We start from the raw sequence: 23,866 nt of genomic DNA on the forward strand, positions 1-23,866 counted from the left end.
GTCACTTGGGCAGTACCCTTTAAACAGGTCCTAATTTGTAAAATGTAGGTATACATTTGGTACCAATATATACTTCTGAGATAGCAATATGAACTCTTTAGGTGCAAAGGTGTTCTTTTTGAAGGGGTATACCCCAGCTGGGACCATTTTATGGTAGTGTAATAATTGTAAAATATAATGTTTTGTGAAAATGCTACGCACTATAAAGAGTATGAACTGTATACAATCAAAAGGAAACAAATTCAAATTTATTTCATGTTTTATTATAAAACAATATTACCATAAGCTTTTGCACTTACAATACAACAATTTGTGTTTGGCAGTCTGGAAACATCACCAATGTATCAAAGGTTGTATAATAAAACACAGTTAGGACTTAAAATACATTATACTCAGCAAAATCCAATAGGGTGAAAGTGGACATCTCCAACTTTAAGCATTTTATATGACCACTATAATGACAACACAATTTAAATAATCCGAAACATTTTCTTCAAGAAAAGCTACAATGTTGTCACAATATTATGTATCGCGCTAATGGCAACATTTTACAACGTGTTGAACCAATGGATTGCATAGACAAAAATGCTAAAAATGACAATTGCAGTTATCTGCAACAATAAAACGAAAATGTTCAAATAGATGATTGACTGTTTGCAATATTTCTGAGCAATGATACCAAATCCAATCCCGTCTCGTTTGAATTGCCTTCATAAACAGGACAACTGGTGTTTATATTAACCACGTTTACGTGATAAACGCGCCTCCAGTCCGTTTTAACGCAAGAACGCGTTCAGCGCAACAACTAAAGTTTGTCAACTTGCAAAATCCAGTTGAAATCAACAATCAGTTTATCCTTCCAATATGGACTCTTAATGGGTTTATCCCTAAATGATCCTCCGCTGTAAGGGGGAATAAGAAACTACTCGGTCCGCTTTCGTCCAAACACCGCCGACATGCTCCGTACGATACCCTTGAACCCCGCGGTGCCCTTCTTCAATGCCCTCGCCTCTCGGATGAGCTCCAACAGTTCATGAAACACCATCAGCACACCATGGTAGGTCTCAGCAGCTGACACCTCAAAAAAGCCACAGTCCGCCGAGAGCGCGAGCAGTCGACCTTCCTCGCTGGAGACGGTACGCCGGTGTTGGAGATCGCGCTTATTCCCCACGATAATGATCGGAGCTGCGCTTGACGCTTTCTGCTTGAGTTGCCGTATACACTTAACTTGTCGCTGGACCAAATTGAAGCTGGCGCGGTCACAGATGCTGTAAACCAGAATAAAGCCGTCTGCCCACTGTAGCTGTCTGTCGTTTATATGCCCAGACTTTTCCTCATCCTGAAATGAGACATTCACACGTTAGTTATTAAAGCACTCATGATCAGGCGTTATCTTTTTATCGGAACTGCGCGTGCACGATTGTTAGCCTACCTGCGGGCAAAGCGAGTCCCAGATGTTGAAACAAATATCACGGCCGTCGATCTTGTCAGTATGGCTGTATATTGATTCTGTGGGGAAAACAAAGCGTTAAGCAACGTCAACGCTATTTTCATGCAACTTACAATGTGTGATGATGAGTAGCCTAATGTGGCTTACCTATATCTCCATATTCTCCAATAAACCGCCTCGTAAGAAAGCGCACGGTTAGAGCTGTGGGATAAAGGTAAATGTTGTTATTGCTCTGCTTCATACTTAAATGTATCTTGTACATAGTGAACAACGTTAAAGCACTGGATTAAGAAAGGCTGTGAACTCACCAGACTTTCCAACGTCCTCAGCTCCCAATAACAAAATATTGGCTTCCACTTTTTGTTGGTTGCCCTCCATGGTTTTGCTGCTGTAGCGAATGCGTGATTTCACTTGAACAACCATTGGTGAGTTGTGTCAGTAGAGTGCTAAATCCAGCAGGTGTTTAACTAAGACACCAGAGTTTAGTGGGTTTTAATATCTTCAGTCTGTGGGCGGGGCCTCCTCTGGAATGACCAATCATAGCCAAGTGCGTCTGTTTTGCGCTGTAATGTACTTGGTGTTTTCTCGGCCTACGTAAAATATTATTGTTTGTTGTTCTTGTAAAAAGTTTTTATGTGTAGTTTTGCGACTTTTATGCTATAGTACTTCCAAATCAATCGTTATTCTGTTAGACTATTTATATTTATATTATGTACTGTAAGGTACATTCGGATGAATTGGGACACGTTTTACACTCAGTTTGTACAAATCACCCTAATTTGTATTTTAATAAATGCATGTAGCATATATAATTTAATCGCTTAAATAATTAAAATAGCAGTATTTAGGGTAATTAACCAAAAAGGTAATTTTTATTCAAATTTATCTAATTGAATCAATTTTTTTGTTATTACGTTTCCCCAGGGATCAAGTCCAGTTACTATTTCATTAGGGCTTTTGCCAAGACATGTTTACAGCTACTGTATGAAATGCAAATTATTTGAAGTTGTCTTTAGCAACTACTTACGATGTTAAATTAGCAATGCAACACACAGATAGCTCGTCCTAATCTGGTACAGCAAACACATTTTCATGACAATAGTCCGATGCAACTCTCCATTATCCAGCGCAAAATACCTCTCCATTAGTCTAGATTAGCATGTGTGACCACTGTGTGTTCTTCAGAAATTAGGACACCAAATCCTCCTCTAAATTTTAATGAACTGCGATTATTTTCAAACTCCATTATTTTGATATAAAATATTCATTAATGATTTTTAACATGTACTGTAAAGGCAATATGTGAGTTTTCGAATAAATCTTACAAACTTCTATCTATCTATCTATCTATCTATCTATCTATCTATCTATCTATCTATCTATCTATCTATCTATCGCTCCCTCCCTCCATCCATCCATCCATTCATCCATCAGCTCGTGCTTCATTCTCTGTCCACGCGCTCCCCCTGTGGGCCACATAAAAACGACGGGGAAAACTTTTGTGTTAAGAATTATTAGAAAAAGGAGACTTTTTCTTTTTTTCTTTTTAAAATGGATCAATTATTTTTTATAAATATAAAAATACGGCGTGGGTACATATACAGACAAGAGTTTTTCGGATGCAATGAAAATACATGCACATTATATGGTCCATGGTACATACATGCACATTATAGGATCGTTATGGTAATATGCACGCACCATTGTCACTTTTAAATCACCATTACAGGCATTCGTACATGCAATGTGCACTTCTAATTACATAAAAATGTTTAATCTCATACTTTTAGTTAAAGCACTGACTTACTGTCTAGATGTATACATTACTTTTACATAATCACAAATATATCTGAAAGAAAACAGAATCAAAATCCTGATGCAGGTAAATGCATCAGCATCCTTGTAAGATACTTGACTTTCATTTTTTAAAGTCTGGAAAATGCATACAATTTTAAAATTATATGTATTCAATCCAAATGTGTAAATGTGAGCCTTTATTTTGCAAGAAAAAAAGCATGCCCTCACAATACTAAAGTGCTTTGGTACCGCATAAGTAAGTCATTTGCAATAGTGGCAAGGAAAAACTCCCTAATATATTTAGATAATCTACAGGAGCAGCCTCAGATGAAGGTACATGAGGGGAAAACCTTAAAGTATAAAAACACCACCGTTTTTCAATATTTTACTATGTTCTTACCTCAACTTAGACGAATTAATACATACCTATCTTTTTTTCAATGTGTGCACTTAATCTTTGTACAGCGCGTCGTGAATGTGTTAGCATTTAACCTAGGCCATTCATTCCTTAGGATCCAAACAGGGATGAATTTAGAAGCCACCAAACACTTCCATATTTTCCCTATTTAAAGACTGTTACAGGAGTAAGTATGGTGGCACAAAATAAAACGTGGCGATTTTTTAAGCTGATAAAAAATGAGAACTATATTTTATTGCGGAAGAGCACTTAGTTTGCACCACTTCAAGTAAAATTGACAGAAGTTTGAGCGAGAGGGGGTGTATAGGAGTTATGATGTTACTGTGCTCAGAGGTCGAAGTGTTTAAAATTATCCCTGTTTGGATCCTAAGGAATGAATGGGGCTAGGCTAAATGCTAACACATTCATGTCGCTCTGTACAAAGATTAAGTGTACGCATTAAAAAAGATAGATATGTATTAATTCATCTAAGTTGACATAAGAACATAGTATAATATTGAAAAAATGGTGGTGTTTTCCTTTAAGACAAACCTTTGGCAAGACTTGGCCACGTGGCCTTCCTTTGGCAATACACCAATTTAAACCAATGTGAATACTATTTATGAATAATTTTTAAATAAGCATATGCCATGTGTAGACTAGAGGCATATGCTTATTTAAAAATTATAAAATTGTGTAATGTGCAAGTGTTATTTTAGCAAGATAATGTTTACATTGCAGAGACAGTGATTAAATTGTATGATTTGATCTAAAAAAACATAAATTATATTAATATTGTTATATCAATGAATATTGGATAAGATATTAAGGTAATATTTTCATGGAATGTTCTTTACAGTATATAGGATGATTTTCTAAAAAAAATATTAAATAAAAAACAGGCTGGGTATTCACAGGCATGGTCACAAAATCCTTATCCAATTAATACTGTATAAAAACTGTGCCCAATCTCCATTTTCATTGTCATCAATCTCAACACATAACTAGGGAATTAATAATGCATTTAATTTGAATTTGTTGATTCAGCACCCGCATACACATTTTAGCATCTCAATATAACACTTGAATAGTATTTTTTACTCACAATCAACATAAAAAAAAACATTTACAGAGTTCTTTGTATAAACATGCGTTAAAAGTGTCAAATGAAAAAAGCTGTAACGAAACAACAACAGACAAGACAACGTTATAACTGCTTTATGCAGGGCAGTTTAGTCAATAAACTCATTGCTAAGCTGTAACTGAAACACCTCGAGGTGTTCCTTCAGTCTCTCCCTGACATCTCCAGCCACCACTGTGGTCCTCAGGTTGGACTGATGAATGACCTGACCGTTTTCATGATCATTTGTTCTTTCCTGTACCCAGTAAAACTGCTGTCCTCCTTCATGATCATTGTCTGATTCGCTTTTATCTTTCGTTTCCAATTCTGGAAGAAACAGTCCTTGATGTGGCTGCAGAACCTGCAGCTGGAATGGGACAGAAGTATCATGTAGTGTTGTTGAGTATTGTACAGGTACAGTATGCATTTGTGGGTGCGTTTCAGTTTGTGAATGCAAAACAGCAAGTTGCTGGATTGTTTCCCCGTCATCTTGAAGTTCAAGAGAAGTTTCATCTTCTGTGTTAAGCTGGTGAGGTTGCAATTCCATGGTGACCACCTGCATCGTGTCCTCATTTTCGGCACTTTCACAGTAATACAAGTAGTAGCTCTGTTGTTCAACAGGTGGCACATCTGTCCTTGTGTTCTCCAAACATTGATTTTTGAGTACTTTGGTTACATTTGGGACTTCTTTAGGCCTGCACTTTACTGGGAACCCTTGAACGTCATTAGGTTCAACGGTCGCCTCTTTGTAGCCAAATACTTTGTTTCCTTCATTGCCTCTTCCACAATAAAAACAACATCCTTCCTCATCTTCCACCGTAACCTTTGACCTTGTCTGTGCCTGGCTGTTCCAACCATCGGTGAGAAGACTGATATCATCAGCTGCACCTTCATTCAGATTCTCATCCAATGCATCTAGACTACCAGCACGTTCCCCTTTTGTTGCTTGTGCTTTTTTAACAGCCCTGCTTGAAAACCTACCTCCCCTGACCTCCTTTCCTTTCATCCCGTCTCGGACACGACTGAGGGTACTCCTAAGCCGGTTCTCTCTGAGGCGCATCAGCGCACTACGCAACCGGTTCTCCCGACGTCGGGTAGCACTAAGAAGCAGCATTGCTTTTTCTAAGCTATCGATGGCTTTGTCATAACGTTTACGCCACACTAGAGGGCACAGCTGAGCATAATTGTGCTCTTTCGCCAGGTAGAAGCCAGGAGGTGGAGGGAGACGCCTCATGTAGCAGGATGGAGAAGGCGGACGAGGGGACGGTTGAGGTGAAGAGGCTTCAGGCGGTTGATCCTCTACAGGAGCAGCCTCAGATGAAGATTCCTTGTGATTTTCATCTCCTTTTTCTTGTTCAAAACCCTTAACACCCTCATCTTCTGCTACATTCTGCATCTTCCTCTCGCTGTTGAAGATCTCCTGGCTTTCTGAGCACTCGTTATTGGAATCCTCAACACTAAAGTGAATGGTATAACTTTGTTAATTTGGTAAACAATTTCCACACTAAAAATAAAAAATAAAGATCAGTAACTTTTGTTGAGAATATCATAGGCTTGGAGAAAATATTTTTTCATACATTAACTGCCTTTACATTAGAGTTCAATGCTCGATACCTGATATGTTTGTCCACATTTCGTGGTCTGCCCCTTCTCTTCGTAGTGCCTTTCTTTGCATTGCGTCTTTCATGAGGCTGATTTTCAAATACAGTGGGAATTGCATCGTCCTTAAGCCTGCGATAGCCACTAAAACAGCAGCGGTATAATATAAATATACTTATTCTCTTACCCTCCAATATATTGCTTTTTATTTAGGAAGACTTTAAACAAGCAATGAAACATATTAATTTATCTGAAGGGAAAGAAGTGGCTCAGGTAAGATGTTAATAAAAATTCTAATAAGCTACACACCTGACTCCAGAGAGTTCAAAGCTGTCAGGGGTGAAATGTTTGGAGCAGAAATAGATAAAACCACTCTGTGGGTCCCACTGTCCTTTACCCTCAGGACCTTTGCGACAGGAGTTGATAATCCAAGTTGTGCGGCGAGGGTTTCCCTTCTTTGGCAACCTTAAGAAACATAACAAGGTAGACATAATAAAATGTGTGTAAAATATAGAAAAAAGGCTTTCCTGTAGCTCAACTGGTACAGAATGAAGTAGGGCTGTCACAATGAATAAATAATTGTCTCATCGCGATTGTTTGACCTCATCGTGATGATTTCAGATCACTGCATTGATTGCATATCTCTCTAAAAAAACACAAGGGGGAGCTGCAGTGCCTGTTTAAACGAGACCGTATCTAATGGCGCTCGGATACATTGCAAAACCATTTAATACAGTGGAAAAACAGCAATAAAAAAAAATGAAGCAAAACTTTGATAAGAAGTATGAATTGCAAGGTAAAACAAACATTTCCAAAACAGCAATTCCAAATTTAGGGAAGTGAAGGATGCTATTCTTAAGGTTCTGTAAGGAATTGATTTTTTTGCAGCCACTACAAACATGTGGTCCAGTACTAATATAACCTTAGTATACTGTAAAAAATTATTCAGGGGCTTTGTAAATATCACTAAAATATACTAGTCAACATTTGAAGTGGATCAAAAAAGTTTATCAAAGTTGTCCTAAGACAAGAATGGGTATTAGGGATTGGTTTTATGTTACATTTTTTGAATGGTTTTGATCCACTTCGAATGTTGACTAGTGTAAATGATTAAAATAACTTAATGAAATCTCTTTATGTCACTAAGTTGATTTTTTGAGTTGGACAAACCAAAATAATTGATTAAAAAATAAACAGATATTTTTGTGTAAAATGTACAGATATTATTTAGTTGTATACATCAAATAAAATAGGTATTTAACTTACAGATTATTTCTAATAGATATCCTTAATATTTGTTGTAAATTTGAATCAATATATTTGAGAATGTCACACTTATATATTTTAGCTTTCAAAACTATTATAATTGCTCATTTCAAGTTAACATAGGTATTTAACATCAACAAAAAAATTAGTAAATTTCATGCATAACTTTAACTATAATTTACTCAATATTTTTGGTGAAACATTTATTACATTGTATTATTTGAGTAAATGTAGGCAAAAAAATTAAGTAAATCAGATGTTCATTTAAAAATCACAAAGCCAACGGTTTTTTAATCAGCAGCAGAAGAAACTGCGCCTCTTGCAGGAAGACAAACAACCCCAAAACTCCTTAAAAATCCTGGTAAGTGTTGAGTTTATTAATATTTACACTTGTTTTTAATGAAATATTTGATGTGTCCTTGCGTAAACAACTTAAGGTGTATTTATCTGAATACTTTCGGAACCATACTGTAAACTGGGTACAATAACAGCTTTCTGTGCACATACTGCTAGATTAATCAAGAATATTTTTATTTTACGTATTTATTCAGGTCACCAAAGTGTTAATACAGCTGTGCTACTTGAAATGTGTGTAAAATAATCATTTCTGATTGTTTTATTACTGCATAATGCAGTTGTAGACAAACACGTGTAAATCTGTATGGGTGATAGTCAGGCGATCCGAAATCCGGACCTCAGTTTCGCTCCACCCGGACTTATTTGACCTTTCATATGGCAGCGGAACAACACAACAGAGCTTTTATGTATAATTCTATACGTTTATATTAATTATCTCTCGACTTCATATGCCTATGCTTTATTTTCCTTTTTGTGTTAAGGGTGTCGCACACCGGTGGAGAAGCGCCGCGTCTCGGACAACTCACAATTTCTGACACCACAGCGGACGTTCGCATTAAATAGCGCGAGTTTAGTCAGACAAAGTTTACTTCCAGATGTCAAATATGCATTCGCAGCCTATGTTAATCGTTAAAGATTTGAGACAAATATGTTATTTTAATGTTAAACTAAGTGGCGCTCTGTGGCAGCGTCCAGAGTCACAGCGGACAGCCGTTTAAATAAAGATATCTTTGTTGCAGGTGCTGGTGGTCCACCTGTCTGGGTTCAAGAGGTGTTGATTCTGCATGCTGTGAATTTGAGAGACCTCTCAGAGTTTATTCAGCTGATTGTTTTTGTAACATGTACAATGTTTGCTATTTTCAATAAAATAACCTGTACAAATTGCTTTGTTTATTATTGATAATTGATGGTTCAGTATGAAATAAATTTATAACATTAAGTAAATAAAACTAATTTATTTTAGTTAAATAATATTCACAAAATTGTCAGCTACATCTAAGTAACATTTTTAATGATATAAACTCAATTTTTTAATAGACTTCACTGGGATTTTTTATTGATTTGCTTTTATATTTTTGATTCCCTCTACTCAATTTAATTTGTGATAGGAAATTAATGTAATTATTGAAATCTTCTCGATTTCATCGCTTTCAAATTTACTCAAATTTTTTAAGTGTAAAAATGCTTCACCAAAAATATTGAGTAGATAATAGTAATAGTTTTTACAGTGTAGGATTGGCTACTATTTAAGGCCTGTTCTGGTATAGTCAGTTTATTTTGATTGCAGTTTTATTTTTCAGACACTTTATTGTGTTCATTACTTTTTTGAGGATAAATACATTAAATAATTACTTTAAAATATGTATTATGAATGATGTCACATATTGGTGGAGTCTAAATTATTATGGCCGGAGAATGGTTGGCGTGACAGGGTTGAGTTTAGACTGAGGGGTGTAACTTCATAAGTTGTTTTTTTTTAATCAAATATCTTGCATTTTTTACAATTTCTTCCTTAAAATAATTATTTGTATTCATTATAAAGGACATACTAAAGTATTGTAAAAAGCTCTTAACATTTAATTTTGGTAAACCACCACTTTCAAAAATCTAGGGGACTAAAATATTACCGAATCCCAGGAATGTGCTAAAACACCTTTAATTAAAGTCATTTCAGGTCCTGTGCATACGAACAGGATAACAAGCTCCTCACATGACTCAGTACTGAGCCACTTTTAACTAGAAGACGGGACTTCTGTCGCCAGAGCGGCCATATTAAACTTTGCACAGTCCCCTATTTGTAGTAATAGAAGTGCTTAATCGTGTTATATCCAATATCTTTGTTAACAGTCTGAGGTTTATTTAGTATACTTCAGGTCACTAAACTAGGAGTTGGAGGCAAACTTTTTTATTTATTTATTCTGAGTTATGTCATTTTAATGAAAGTTAAATTGGACAGTTACATGCATGGTATTCCTCATTGTTCAGTAAATAAAACCCTGTTTAAACCAAATTTAATGTGAATTTGTATTTCCTGTTTAAAAAGGAATTTGGGTGTGACATGTGAAAGGGCCCCTTAAATGTTTAAATAATAAAATGGCTTTGATTATGTCACAACCATGAGTATGTACTTGCTTGTCTTTTGTACAGGTGGTGTTATTATATACAAAAATCAGTGTAGTACATGATTAATTATTTTTATCTGCCTTTCCAGGAATAAATATAATATCTGATAAAAATTGATTTTTTCAATATTAAGGATCAGGGTAACATTAGGGTTGCCAACTGTCCCAGTTTTACCGGGACTGTCCTTCTTTTTAAAAACCTGTCCCGGGAAATTTATTAACTCTCCCGGGACACTGAATGTCCCGGTTTTCGAAAAGCTATTTGACCTTGCATCTGTGTGTGTGTGTTTGCCTCATTTAGCGCATGTAAGACAGAGAGTATCCTGATTGGCCTCTTTCAGGACATCAACCAATCAATTGTCAGTGTGGGCGGGCTTTTATCTCTTCTCCCGAACCGAATTAATCAGTGTATCTAGAAACAGGAGCGCCATGGCAGAGGGAGAGTGCCACAAAAGCGAAAATATAAGTCACATTTACACCAGACTACACGAAAGTGTATCCCTGTCTTAAAAGAGTTAAAATCTTGCATGGTGTAGAGTTTGTAATAGTGACTTCAGCTTTACCCATGGCGGGTTAAATGATTGTAAAATACATGTTCAGGTGAGTTAAACAAGTTTAATTTCATGTGCATATTTTTCAGGCCGGCTAGTTGCTATTTAGACCTGTTTAAGGTTGCAATGGAATATAAATAAAAACAGTTTACATAAATAGTATAAGCAGCTTATATAAATTGTAAAAAGTGATTTACATATTTTAATATAATTAACAAATAATTGGGTAACACTTTACAATAAGTTTCATTAGTTAACACATGAACTAATAATAAACTGCACTTATAGCCTAAATAAAACATGAACAGCTGTATTTTTATTAACTAACGTTAACAAAGACTAACAAATACAGTAACAAATGTACTGCTCACGGTTAGTTCATGTTAGTTAATACATTAACTAATGTTAACAAATAAGAATTGAAAAAAAGAATATTTCTATAGGCCTATAGAAATATTAAGCTATGGGGGGGTTTGTGAGCAAACCACGTGATCGGGTCATCGATATGTCGAGGTTTTTTATCACACATGGGTGGCAACCCTAGGTAACATAAAGCTAAGCAACGAAAGTGAATGGACTAAAACTATATTATAAACTTAACCACCTAGATACCTACACACACACACACACACACACCTGTGAAAAGTGATTCCAGATTTCCGAAGTCCTTTTGTGTCCCGTGACTTACAGCCAACAGCAGAACAGTGTCTAGGCATCTGGGAAAAGATGAGAATACCGTGTCACTTTACAGGTGTCCACCTACACTTTTATATGCCTCTCAACGTTTTATTAACATATGCACAATAATTATAATAATAATTCTAATCAATTGAGTTTAAATGTAGATATTACATGGGATAGTTCGCATTTTATCTGATCATGCTTTCCTATGCTGATATTAAAATGCATGTCATGGCAGTTCATATTCTACATTAAGTCACCACGTCAATCATCGGCAATAGACCGTACTGTATGTCAGCGCTCGTGTTTGTTTGGTGTTTGATAGTAGACAGCAAGCGGTTTAAACAGATCTTACTACTGGCGGTAGCTCACTCGCCCATATCAATTTAAACAAATATAACATCAGTCTGTTAAATAAAAAGACACCGCTTCGCCGAATACTTTCGATCCATGTCTTTAAAATTGTCCTTTAAACTCACCACAAAAGCCTGTGACCTCACGAAAATGGCCGTCCTCCTCTTCCTCTGTTCTCTAGACGAAACCCCGCCTTCCTATAACAGCCTATCACAGCGCTGAACTAATGTGACGTTTCTAGTTAACCTGTTTGCTGCTGTGGGGATATTTTAGCTAGTCGATGTCATTCCTTTTATCGATCTTTTTTGTATAATATTTGTGTAAAACATCTCAGAAGAGATGATGATTTGTATTTAGTTGTATATATATAAATACAAATAATGTTGACAAAGGTAGTATTAATTTACATTTATATGTAGCGCCTTTCCCCCAAACATCCCAGCTACTTTTGTTGCTTGCTGGGATAACTTGTCAAAGCTGCTTTGTGATTGAACTTTAAACTTCTTCAACATCTAGAATAATGACATTTATTCAGTAGTTCTTAAGATGGGGGCCGACAGGTGTTTATGACATGTTATGGAATTTCCATAATTCTGTGTCAAACATCAGAGAAATAAGGCAAGCAACAATATAAATAATGTGTTACATTTTTTTTTTTATAAATTAAAATTCCAGGCACAAAGGGAAGAGAACCAACTAGGGATGAGTTTGAGATTATCTGTTTAATACTTATGTCTTTCAGTTTTCTTTGACTGACCGTGACTGATTCAAATAATATTTTACTGACTTATAGAAATGTATATATGGTTTATATGGAGTAAAAATGTTTTTAATCATAAACTACATGGTCAGTTATGAACAATGTTTCCAGTTAACAACTATGTCATTGTCCACAAACAGTTTCTGTGAACTGTTCTACAAATAAAAACACTTAAAATAAATAACTCAGAATAATAATGAAACTTTACTGATAAATATCTGTTAATGTGAAAACAGGAAACAATTGAGTATGTGTGATAAAGGAAATTGCTTGTTAAACCACTCTGATCATATCAATGGGGAGAGCGGGGGCAAAAGTACCATTTATCAGAAAAATTTAATTTTAAAAGATAATGTTTAAGACAGGGAAATATTTTTTGCTGTGGTCAATAACTCACAAGTGTGGTGTATCAATACCAGGTGGAATTTTGAACAAATGTAAATTACTTCAGTATAATTTTACTTTGAACATAAGTAGCACATTATTACTTTTGACCCTGTCAGCTGGGACGAAAATAACACCGATGGGTCCAAAGTAACACAACAGAACAAGATAGATTTTTGTGTTACACTTGTTATTAGTATATATGACTATGACCTTGTTAATATGTAATTGCAAACATATTTTATCGTTTAACTAGTTTTAATAGAAACCTGACAGTACAAACTTGAAATGTTGAATGAGTAAAACATTTAACAGTATAAACACTATGAAAAATAAATTAAATCAAATTAGAATAATATACAACCTTATGCAACAGTATTAGCAGGAACTTCTGACATTTAAACCTAATTTACTTAAATTTGGAAAAACTCTGGCAGGCAAACTTTAGCATGTGTTACAGCACTAAATAACCTGTAGATTGATCAGTACTGTGACACATGAAACGAGAAACGTGTTATAATTTTTATATTTATACCCTGTTTTCTCCATTAGTCTTTATCCGTTATTGTCTAATGTTACCTGTGTTTGTGAGTATCTTGTAATCATTGTCTTTAGTGTTAATAAATCTATTTTTTTATATATAATCATCATCCTCGTCTTCCTCACCAGCATAACTGTAACAAAATAATTGACCCATAGAGATTGTTAAGTTTTTTGTACTGTTCGTTGATAGACCATACCCGGTACTTTTTAGATCGGAACAGCACACTCATTATGTTATAGCAGAACAGCACACGAGTAGAATGTCACCCTTCTTATCTATAATTTCAAAGAAATATTATAGGAATGATCATAGGATCAAATTTAGGAGACTTTCTCCACAGCATTTTATACAGCCATCCCAGTCAACACTTATCTCTCAGTGAAGTCCCCATTAACTTACAAGATCCTCAAAATGTTGTCACAATGTGTGCATCACAGTGAGCTGAAATTGTAACCACACAGCGCACTCACAGTATGCTCATATATTAAGGTCACCATATGAGGTGACTGCACTCAATGTAACCCCACGGTTTAGTTTGGGTCGAGTCAGCTAACTTTTGGGAGCTTTTCCACTGGGGGCAGTACTGTATGTAGTACCCAATACTTTTTTTTAGTAAGTACCACCTAGGTTGGGGTTCCAAGCGATCCGCGCTGATACCAAACGTGACAAGAAAACACCGTAGATCACTGATTGGTCGGGGAGAATCGTCACTACCAGCGTCATCACTATAATGTAAAAGATTAGCTTTACCTTAGTACTAGCTTGCCCTGTCTCGAGCAAACATGTTGGAATTTGAGCACTGCTATAAGTTCCCAAACTCCCTTTTAGCGATGAAAAACATCCACAGGTTGAGAACCAGGAAAACCATTCCAGGTTTTTTCCAGACTTGCAGTTTGTTTATGCAACTTAAATGAGGCTCAGTGGAGCGCGCCGACTGATGCCACCGGTGTTTGTACAGAAACTGTCATGTGATACAGAGGTAGTGATAAACACAATGTGCAAACATCTATTTGTGGTGGTCAAATGTGGTGGTTATACGTTGGTATGCTGCCTGTAATTTTTTAATGTAAAAAATGTTTTATGTGTAGTGTTATTGGATCATTTATTTCTTTGTATCTATCTGTCTATCTGTCTGTATGTCTGTCTGTCTACATGCATTTAAGATCAATACATTGTCTGATTAAAATGCATTGAAATGCTTTTACTGATTACAAATTCAACATACAACTATGAAAGAGAAAATTTATTTTGAGATTTCACATTCTACCTTAATGCATTTAAATCTTTTTGAAAGGGAAACACATCAGCTCTTGAAGAACTGTAAACATGGAATTTAGATGTGATTAAAGTTGACTTCGGTATGCTATGCACGCCAAAACTCAATTTGGCATATATATATTCTACGAGATTACACACACACCTGCTATTGATGCACATCTCATGTAATCGTGTTGGAACTGATCGCGCACGTGAGAGAGCGCTTCTGTTGTGTGTCATTCAGCGTGATTCCGCCGAACCCGCCTTCACTAAATGCAAGTTAATTGATAATGAATTGTGATCGGATTGTAAAATTTTGATACGACAAGCTTGGCTACCTTTTATTTGGGTGTAGGCAGAAATTATATTTGACCCACCAAAGTGGCTGGTGGAAGTGGATGTCAGAGTCCTGCACGGGTCCATGTTTGGAGACCCTTCCATACTAGTACTACGTGTAGCGCCAAATAGGGCTGCAAGCCGACAAAAGCCGGTGCTCAGTGTTTCACCGGTTTGAGGAGAGCACACGAGAGGAAACCGGCTCGACACGTACACTATAGAATCTAGTGAATGTGTTAGGTGTCGCCCAACCAGCAGCTCTGCAAATGTCTGTAGCGAGGGACCACAAGCGAGTGCCCAAAATGAGGCAACACTCCTGCTAGAGTGTGCTCTTAAATTAAAGGGGCAAGGGGTTCCCTGCAGATTAAAAGCCAGGGTGATAATGTCTACTATCCAATGGGACATCCTCTGCTTGGTGACAGCTTTCCCTCTTTGCTGACCACCCTAATAGACAAATGCTGGTCTGAGGTCTTAAAACTTTGCGTCTGGTCCATGTAGAGGTGCAGAGCACGTACGGGACATAACAAAGCCATGGTTGGGTCTGCCTCCGTGACATAGCACGACCAACGTGACCTACCTCATGCAGGGGTGAGGGCTAAAAATTGTTTGAGAAGAGAACAAGGTTCTCCATGACCTAGCCGGCTCATCATTGGCCTCGGGGAAGAAAGGTACTGGAGGTGAGTGTTAAGATGCACAAGCAGCTCCAATGACTAATCGTGAAGGCAGGACAGTTCGGGTGGGGGAGGTTGAGTCCACTCCACTTTACCGCCGCCGCCCGAGGGAGCATGGCCGTCATCTCAGGTTCAAACTCGAACTGCGCTACCCAGCCTGAAGGGAGGAGCGGTTCCGAGTCAGCTTCAGAGACAGATGGCCCACCTCCAATGCAGCAACAGGCATGGGGGAAACCTACAGATACCGGAGGCGTCATAGAACATGAGCCAACCGTCTCCATCCGAACTACTGCTTGTTGCGGATCAGTGCTGAGAGTCGGAGGAAGTGCCTGCTGACCATTTCAGTACCGTGATTCAGAGAGCATCTTTCCGGAATTTTGCCACCACACCTTTAACAGAGCTCAGCAACAGAAAGGGGGGGGGCATAATCCGTCTCCGCAGATCTGAGAGGGTCATGCTCTCGCAGTGAGAACATGAACCCCCACAAAGGCCACCTCAGCATGCTGAATGCCAAACATGAGAGACGGAGATTGTGACCATCCTTAGGACCCATTAATTTGCCACATCCAGAACTGCACAGACAAAATCTTTAAAAGATGCACTCCGCCGTGACACGAGAGGATGGCTGTCTTTAAAAAGACACAAATTCTACCCGTCCTGCTCTTTTAAAGGAAAAACACTCTTTAGCTGTGCTGAATTGATGAAGCACGAAGGGGAGAGGCAACGCACACACTCAGACTCAAGTTCAAAACTGAGAAAAAAGAGAGGTGAAAATCATGAGCTTCCATTGCAAATGCTGGATTAACTACAAGCCAGCATCTGCCTGTGTGTGTAAGTGCCATCAGTAATGCATATATGGAGAGATCTCACATTATTCTTTTTATAATAAAAACATTTGTTTATGTCTCAAGTAAATTATAGAGTCAGAAACCTGTGCTTATTTGTTCTTAAAGAGACAGTAACCTCAATTAACCTACTTAAGTCTGTGTCATTAATGTTAATCAAATAACCCAAGACAAAGAGAAAATCACTTCTGTGGCTCTAAAAAAAATATATTTAATTTGTACAATAAAGACAGGGTTATTATCCATTTAATTCGATTTCTGTACCTTATGCTAATTTTAGACCTTACTTAATGTACAACTTTGTTCTTTTTTATAAATGTTTGTAATTTCTTTATTTGTTATTAGATTTTTCCCACCCTTTTTTTTGCTGATCCGAAAAATTATCTGTTCCGTGCCTCAAAAACCGCATTGTGATCGGAACCATGAGTTTTGTGGTCTGTCACTTCCCTAGCTTTGGGTTTAAAAACTTCCCAAACGATGGCTCAAACAAAAGAAGTGCTCAATGCAAAATATGCGGCCTCAAGCTAAAAGATTCTGGCTCAACCACATCTAATTTTATCAGGCATCACAAAACGCATCCTGACAGGTCAGTAAACATGTTTAACATTAGCGCAGCATTGGCCATCTAATGTTACCGTTAGCTTGCTTCTTGGTTTAGCTACGAGCTAACTCCGACTGTCTTCCTTATGAAATATAAATTAGGGTTTGTTTAAGCCTTGTATGGTGTTTTAAAAAAGTGTGGAAAAAAGTTTTTAAAATGTGGAAATTTTAGGTCCTGTATACCTTTACTCTGTCCTCATCCTGTCAGGGCCTGCTGTTTTTGTGTGTGTGTTCTTGTGTATGGTTTATGAGAACACAAATGTGTATAACATGGGTATTACAACGAGACTTGAGACTTGACTTGGACTCTAGGCCTGAGACATGAGACTTGACTTGGACTCTATGCCTGAGACTTGACCTGGACTTGAGCTCAAATACTTGAGACTTGACTTGGACTCTAGCTCAAAGACTTGAGACTTGACTTGGATTCTAGCTCAAAGACTTGAGACTTGACTTGGACTCAAGCTCAAAGTCTTGAGACTTGACTTGGACTCTAGCTCAGAGACTTGTGAGCATCTCTGAGTCTGCCAAGCAATAACCAACCACTTCCCTTAACTTGTAATTTTTTTTTTTAGATATTTTAATTCCCACAAAATTTTATAATATATCTAATATATAATATATCCTTCAAAGGATCAGCCATGTCTGGGTTTTTCTCAAGGATTTTTTTCTCCAAAGTACTTTTTTTTTTTTTTGCAAAAATAGGACTTTAAAGCTTCTTTAACATCCCAGAATGATGACCTCCGTAGTTCTTTAAGCGACAGTTTACCCAAAAATGAAAGTTTACCCCACTGGCGCTACCTATTGGCCCCTGGCTTGAAGGGACACCCAAAAATGAAAATTCTCTCATCATTTACTCACTCTCATGTTGTTACAAACCTGTGTCACACGGTGACGATTATGCGGGGCGGAACCAAGATTCTGAAGAATTGGTTCCGCCCGGAAATGGTCCCCACCCGGAGGGTGAAGCGGAAACACCGGAACTTCTGGGAAAACGCCGTGGGTGAAATCAAGCGAACGAGATGCAGGTGTGACAAATAAACACAGCGGTCCGTGATTGGAGGAGCGAAGGAATCGAAGGAGGATAAAGAGGACCTGAAAACGGAAGGTTAGTGTTGTAGTTGCAGTTTGACTTTGGTTGCGTAGAGTGGCGGTGCAGTCAGAACGTTGTGTTGGAGCAGTGAAGCGAATATTTGGACCTGAAGACGGAGACAGAACGAAACAGTGGCTGACAACGAAGACGAAGGATATTTGGCTTGGCTGAGTATGTTTGGAAACCTCTGTTAAATTTGGAAATATTGACTTACCTGTCCCATAGATGTGTGTGTGCAACAATTTGACGATAGCGGTTGGATTCTGTGCTACCCGAAAGGAAACCAGCTAGTGGGGGAGCCGAAGAGAGGAAGTGTGATCATTCACCGTGAGTACAGAGAATATTCAGATGGGATATGCATACTAAGAGTGAAATACTTAACGTGTGTGTAAGTCCTCAGTTAAACTGAAATAGCGGCCCCATCACGGAGTCGAGTAGTGGGTGAGCCGGGAATATAGCACCATTTGGAGGAAAGAGTATCGCAGCAGCTGCATTTAAATCCCTGGCCTTCATTATTACAGCGCCCCGCAGACCCTCCGGCCGATTCCATGAAGACCTTGGCCTAACCTTATTGTTCACTTGAAGTGTGTCGTGGGTGAGTCTGGACTGTATAGAGTGAGTGTGTAAACGTGATTGTATTGCAGTGAAGTGCTGTGTACCTGTTGTCAGGAGCCATTACAGGTCGGGGTTCTGGCCGTGAAAGAAGGGAGAAGACGCCGTGCGGTGGGTGAAGTGCCTGTCCATTATATGCTGTTTAGCGATTGAGTGTGGAGGTCGGCGAGACAATAAAAGGCTTTAGGCTTAACATCGTGTAACCTGGTGGTGAGAGTGGAGCAGGGTATAGGAAACCCAGGTCATCTGTGAGTACAATTCAGAGTGCTGGTTCATATGAGAGTGAAGCTACTGTATTGCTGAAGTGTGGACGTGTACTAACTTGCCTGCCACTGAACCTCTTCAAAGGTGCGCCCCTGTCCAGAGTTCATATGAGAGTGAAGCTACTGTATTGCTGAAGTGTGGACGTGTATTAACTTGCCTGCCACTGAGCCTCTTCAAAGGTACGCTCCTGTCCAGAGTCCCGACATCCTACGTGTGGGAAGGAGAGGGCAGCGTTCGGCTCATAGTGACAGCCTCGTACCCTCTGAAGGAGGAGGACTACGAACCAGTTACCTGTAAAAGTACTCACCGTATCCACTGTTACCAGCCACCTGCAAGTAAGAGAAAGTCACAGTTAAAGGTGAAGTGTGATCTTGTGTTACAGCCCGAGCCCTCTAAAGGAGGAAGACTACGAACCAGTTACCTGTAAAAGTACTTACCATATCCACTGTTACCAGCCACCTGCAAGTAGGAGAAAGTCACAGTTAAAGGTGAAGTGTGATCTTGTGTTACAGCCCCAAGCCCTCTAAAGGAGGAAGACTACGAACCAGTTACCTGTAAAAGTACTTACCGTATCCACTGTTACCAGCCACCTGCAAGTAAGAGAAAGTCACAGTTAAAGGTGAAGTGTGATCTTGTGTTACAGCCCGAGCCCTCTAAAGGAGGAAGACTACGAACCAGTTACCTGTAGAAGTACTTACCGTATCCACTGCTACCAGCCACCTGCAAGTAAGAGAAAGTCACAGTTAAAGGTGAAGTGTGATCTTGCGTTATAGCCCCGAGCCCTCTAAAGGAGGAAGACTACGAACCAGTTACCTGTAGAAGTACTTACCGTATCCACTGCTACCAGCCACCTGCAAGTAAGAGAAAGTCACAGTTAAAGGTGAAGTGTAATCTTGTGTTACAGACTCGAGCCCTCTTAAGGAGGAAAACTATGAACCAGTTACCGAAAAGTACTTACCGTATCCACTGCTACCAGCTGACCGCAAGCAAGGAAGTCACAGTTAAAGGTGAACTGTGATCTTGTGTTGCAGCTCTGAGCCCTCTAAAGGAGGAAGACTACGAACTAGTTACCTGAGGAGTACTTACCGTATCCACTGCTACCAGCCACCTGCAAGTAAGAGAAAGTTACAGTTAAAGGTGAAGTGTGATCTTGTGTTGCAGTCCTGAGCCCGCTAAAGGAGGAAAACACCGAACTAGTTACCTGAAATGTACTTACCATATCCACTGCTACCAGCTACCTGCAAGTAAGAAAGACCACAGTGAAAAGTGAAGTGTGATCCTGTGTTACAGCCCCGAGCCCGCTAAAGGAGGAAAACCGCGAACTAGATACCTGTGCAAGCACTTACTGCATCTATTGCTGTCAGCCACCTGTAAGTAAGAGAGGGAGAGAAACAGAGTCACAGTCATTTACAAATTAACAACACTGTGTTGCAGAAGTGAACAAGCCATCGAAAGGTACTGACCGTAGCTGCAGTTTGTTCCCCCCCTGAAGTTCTGCCTCCAGGATAAGCGGAGGACGCCACAGGATCAAGGAGGAGACCCCAACAAGTCCCATCCCCTCCCCTTTAAGAGAGTTTTAGGTCAGAAGAGGCCCTTATTTTTAAATCCCCTTTCCCTTCCCTGATTATCATTTTAAATAATTTAAATAAAGCTTATTTTAATTTTACCTGTACCTCGTGTGTCTGGTCATTGGGGTGGCTTTGGGAACCTCCTCGAGGTGGAAACTAGGAAGGGGCGTGACCCTTTAGCTATCTCGGGTCCGCTCCGACCAGCTGTGACATCTGTACAAATGTCTTTGTTCTGATGAACACAAAGGAAGATTTTTTAACTTAATGTTTGTAACCAAACCGATCATGAGCCCCATTCACTTCCATATTAGGATAAAAGAATACTATGGCAGTGAATGGGGCTCATGAACGGTTTATTTACAAACTTTTCTCAAAATATCTTCCTCAGAACAAAACATTTATACAGGTTTATAACAACATGAGAGTGAGTAAATGATGAAATAATTTTCATTTTTGGGTGTCCCTTCAAGCCAGGGGCCAACAGGTAGCGCCAGTGGGGACACAAAAGGTTATGAAACTGTATTTTATGATATGTTCTTAATTCTGTGTCAAACATCAGGGAAATAAGGCAAGCAACAATATAAATATAATAAGCCAGGCACAAGGGGATGAAAAACAACCAGGGATGAATTTGAGATCATCCATTTTATACTTATGTCTTTCAGTTTTCTTTGACTGGGCTTGACTGATTCAAATAATATTTCACTGACTTCCTATATAAAATGTATATATGGTTTATATGGAATAAAAACATTTTTAATCATGACCTACATGGTGAATTATGAACAATGTTTCCAGTTCACAACTATGTCACTCACCACAAATAGTTTCTGTGAACTGTTCTACCAATAAAACACAACTTAATATAAACAAGTCAGAATAATAATAATTAAACTTTACTGATGAATTTCTGTTCTTGTGAAAAACAGGAAACAATTAAGTATGTGCGATAAAGGAAATTGCTAACTTGCTTGGTAAACCACTCTGATCAAGATAATGTTTTAGAAAGAGATATATTTTTGCTGTGGTCAAAAACTCATGACCACCTGGTATTAATAGACCACCAGAATACCAGGTGGAATTTTGAACAAATATAAAACGACTTGTATAATTTTACTTTAAACATAAGTAGCACATTGTTACTTTTGATCAGCTTGATCAGCTGGGACGAAAGTAACACACAAGTGGTGGGTCAAAGGTAACACAACAGAACAAATTACATTTTTGCCTAACACTTGTTTTTAGTAAATATACATGACTATGACCTTGTTTATATGTAGCTGCAAACATTTATTGTGTATCTTTGCAAAAAAAAATTCAATTACGTTTTCATTTTATAATTCAGTTTCATAAAATGTTTCAAAAACAACCTGATAGTACAAACTTGAACTGTTGAGAATAAACATTTTATGTTTAACAGTATGTTTAACATTTTAACAGTATGAACAATTTGAAAATGATATTAAATTAAAATAATATACATTTTCAACCTAATGCAATAGTATTAGCAGCGGGACAAACAGTGCTTTAAGTGGGCCGGAACGTGCCGGTACTCAGTACCGCCACTTCTATTCTAAATATAGCTCTTGAGCGTACCACCACCTCTCCGTGTGCCCAGAACGTGCTTTTAGCGTACCGGAACGCTCCTTTGCACATCTGTTTAAAAATCAGAGGTTTAATTTAATCCTTTGGCTGCGCTGCCGCTTTTCAGAGCGCCCTTCACAATGTAAGCTTCCTAATTCGTCCCACCGAGAGCAGAGACTACATTACCCATACAACCTTGCGTTTACAAGTTAAAAGCGCATGCGTAGCTTTTGCCGCTGACTGTCAGTCAGTGTGGTCTGGACTTGAGAGGTGTGTGTTTGTGTGTGAAACGCGCAACCATAGCTGCTTGGTTAAAATGAAAGTACAATGAACACTTAATATGCCCTCCTTGTTTTAGACTCTGAGTAGTAAAAGAACAAGGTCAGAATCAGAGGACTCGCTGGCTGACATCCCACCAAGCCAGAATGACAGCTAAGCTTTATCCGCAAGCTTTATCCAATACCCTTTTGCAGGTATGTGACAATCTCCGCTGTGTCACGGCTGTCAGTTTGGTTCAAGCACCTTCGGATTTCCTCAGGCAATGTGCAGAGTAAAAACATTCTTGAAATTTTAATAGACATTTGGTTTAATTGCTAAACTACAAGTGAACGAAATTTCAATTAATTTGAACGACGACGACCACGGGAGTTTTAACACCCGCAAAATGGAAAACAATGGGACAAAATAAAGTGATGACTTTCTAGTTTCAAATGGCCCGTATTTTGTTATTCTTGAACCCATGGACATAGTCTTGGTGTCATTTTAAAGTTTTTTTCAAACTCTTTCTATCTTTAACCATGCTAAAAATTTTACTCACATATCTACCTTTTGCACATTTTATTTATGTTCAGTAGATATTTCCAGCTCAAGCAAATCCACAAACTTATAAAAGGATTTATTATTTTTTACAAGGTCGTCTGTTGACTGCTGAATATAAAACCCCTTCAATATAGGAGTCGAGTCAGAAAAAAAAATTGAGTACCGGCACCTCTTTTGGGCCACTTAAAGCACTGGGGACAAAAGTGTTACTTTTATCCTGACAAGAACTCCTGACATTTAAACCCGATTTACTTAATTTTGAAAAACTCTGAGAAGGCAAACTTCAGGATGTGTTACTGCACTAAATAACCTGTAGATTGATCAGTAGTTTAACACAAGAAACGAAAAACACAATGCGTTATAAGAAAAAAATACTGCTTTAGGAATTTACTTAGGTAGAAAACAGCTTTCAGGACCTAGATGTGCGAAACGATGACGAAATAACGTGATATTTGTCATCTCTGTCAAGGGTTGCGTGCTAAAGATTCTGTCAAAGTTTGGAATGCAAATGTAATCAGGGATCAAAGAAAATCACTTTGTTACTTTCTTCCTGCATTACTTTCGCACCAGTTCCCCCCTTCCTGTTATTGGACCTTCATTTTGCCTGAGTTCTCAGTTTTCTAATATACTGTAATGTTGTGTAATGGTTACATGACATACATTTACATTTAGTCATTTAGCAGACGCTTTTGTCCAAAGCGACTTACAAATGAGGTAAACAATAGAAGCAATTATAGCAACACAAGAACAGCAATACATAAGTGCACTGGAAATAGTCTCATCAAGTCCAACATACATAGCCAAGAGTTGGTTAGTGTTTTTTTTTTTAAGAAA

The 23,866-nt window shown here is 38.2% G+C and overlaps 2 protein-coding genes and 1 long non-coding RNA gene across 4 annotated transcripts; all 3 read right to left on the reverse strand.

The window, feature by feature from the left end:
• Window positions 1-249: 249 nt before the first annotated feature.
• Window positions 250-1,923, reverse strand: LOC135772829 (ras-related and estrogen-regulated growth inhibitor-like protein). Its single transcript, XM_065282370.2, has 4 exons — window positions 1,759-1,923; window positions 1,598-1,651; window positions 1,433-1,509; window positions 250-1,339 (listed from the first exon to the last, which is right to left on the reverse strand). The coding sequence occupies exons 1-4, from the start codon at window positions 1,871-1,873 to the stop codon at window positions 923-925; spliced, it is 663 nt and encodes a 220-aa protein (XP_065138442.1). The 5' UTR covers window positions 1,874-1,923; the 3' UTR covers window positions 250-922.
• A 2,730-nt stretch (window positions 1,924-4,653) lies between these two features.
• On the reverse strand, window positions 4,654-19,015 carry thap7 (THAP domain containing 7). Of its 2 annotated transcripts, none has more exons than XM_065293925.2 (5): window positions 18,845-19,015; window positions 11,297-11,376; window positions 6,673-6,828; window positions 6,379-6,507; window positions 4,654-6,221 (listed from the first exon to the last, which is right to left on the reverse strand). In XM_065293925.2, exons 2-5 carry the CDS (start codon window positions 11,374-11,376, stop codon window positions 4,877-4,879), a joined length of 1,710 nt encoding a protein of 569 aa, XP_065149997.1. In that variant the 5' UTR covers window positions 18,845-19,015; the 3' UTR covers window positions 4,654-4,876. The 2 variants fall into 2 exon arrangements, with proteins under 2 accessions (XP_065149997.1, XP_065149988.1); XM_065293916.2 differs by lacking the exon at window positions 18,845-19,015 and adding an exon at window positions 11,821-11,891.
• Window positions 19,016-19,223: 208 nt separating this feature from the next.
• On the reverse strand, window positions 19,224-20,166 carry LOC135772843 (uncharacterized). Its single transcript, XR_010543278.1, has 3 exons — window positions 19,891-20,166; window positions 19,630-19,651; window positions 19,224-19,390 (listed from the first exon to the last, which is right to left on the reverse strand). It is a non-coding gene; the product is annotated as an uncharacterized lncRNA (long non-coding RNA).
• Window positions 20,167-23,866: the final 3,700 nt, after the last annotated feature.

This window comes from Paramisgurnus dabryanus, chromosome 19 (assembly GCF_030506205.2).
Source record: "Paramisgurnus dabryanus chromosome 19, PD_genome_1.1, whole genome shotgun sequence".
NCBI classification, from domain to species: domain Eukaryota; kingdom Metazoa; phylum Chordata; class Actinopteri; order Cypriniformes; family Cobitidae; genus Paramisgurnus; species Paramisgurnus dabryanus.

Bases quoted from the DNA above. Each gene is read 5' to 3' on its own strand.
- thap7 (XM_065293925.2), bottom strand. From the start codon at position 11,376: ATGCCTAGACACTGTTCTGCTGTTGGCTGTAAGTCACGGGACACAAAA. The intron at 6,829-11,296 runs GTGTGTGTGTGT...ATGTTTCTTAAG, and splicing joins TCTGGAATCACTTTTCACAG to GTTGCCAAAGAAGGGAAACC. The intron at 6,222-6,378 runs GTATCGAGCATT...CATTCACTTTAG, and splicing joins AATGTGGACAAACATATCAG to TGTTGAGGATTCCAATAACG.
- LOC135772829 (XM_065282370.2), bottom strand. From the start codon at position 1,873: ATGGTTGTTCAAGTGAAATCACGCATTCGCTACAGCAGCAAAACCATG. The intron at 1,652-1,758 runs GTGAGTTCACAG...TTTATCCCACAG, and splicing joins TGAGGACGTTGGAAAGTCTG to CTCTAACCGTGCGCTTTCTT. The intron at 1,340-1,432 runs GTAGGCTAACAA...GTCTCATTTCAG, and splicing joins GGGACTCGCTTTGCCCGCAG to GATGAGGAAAAGTCTGGGCA.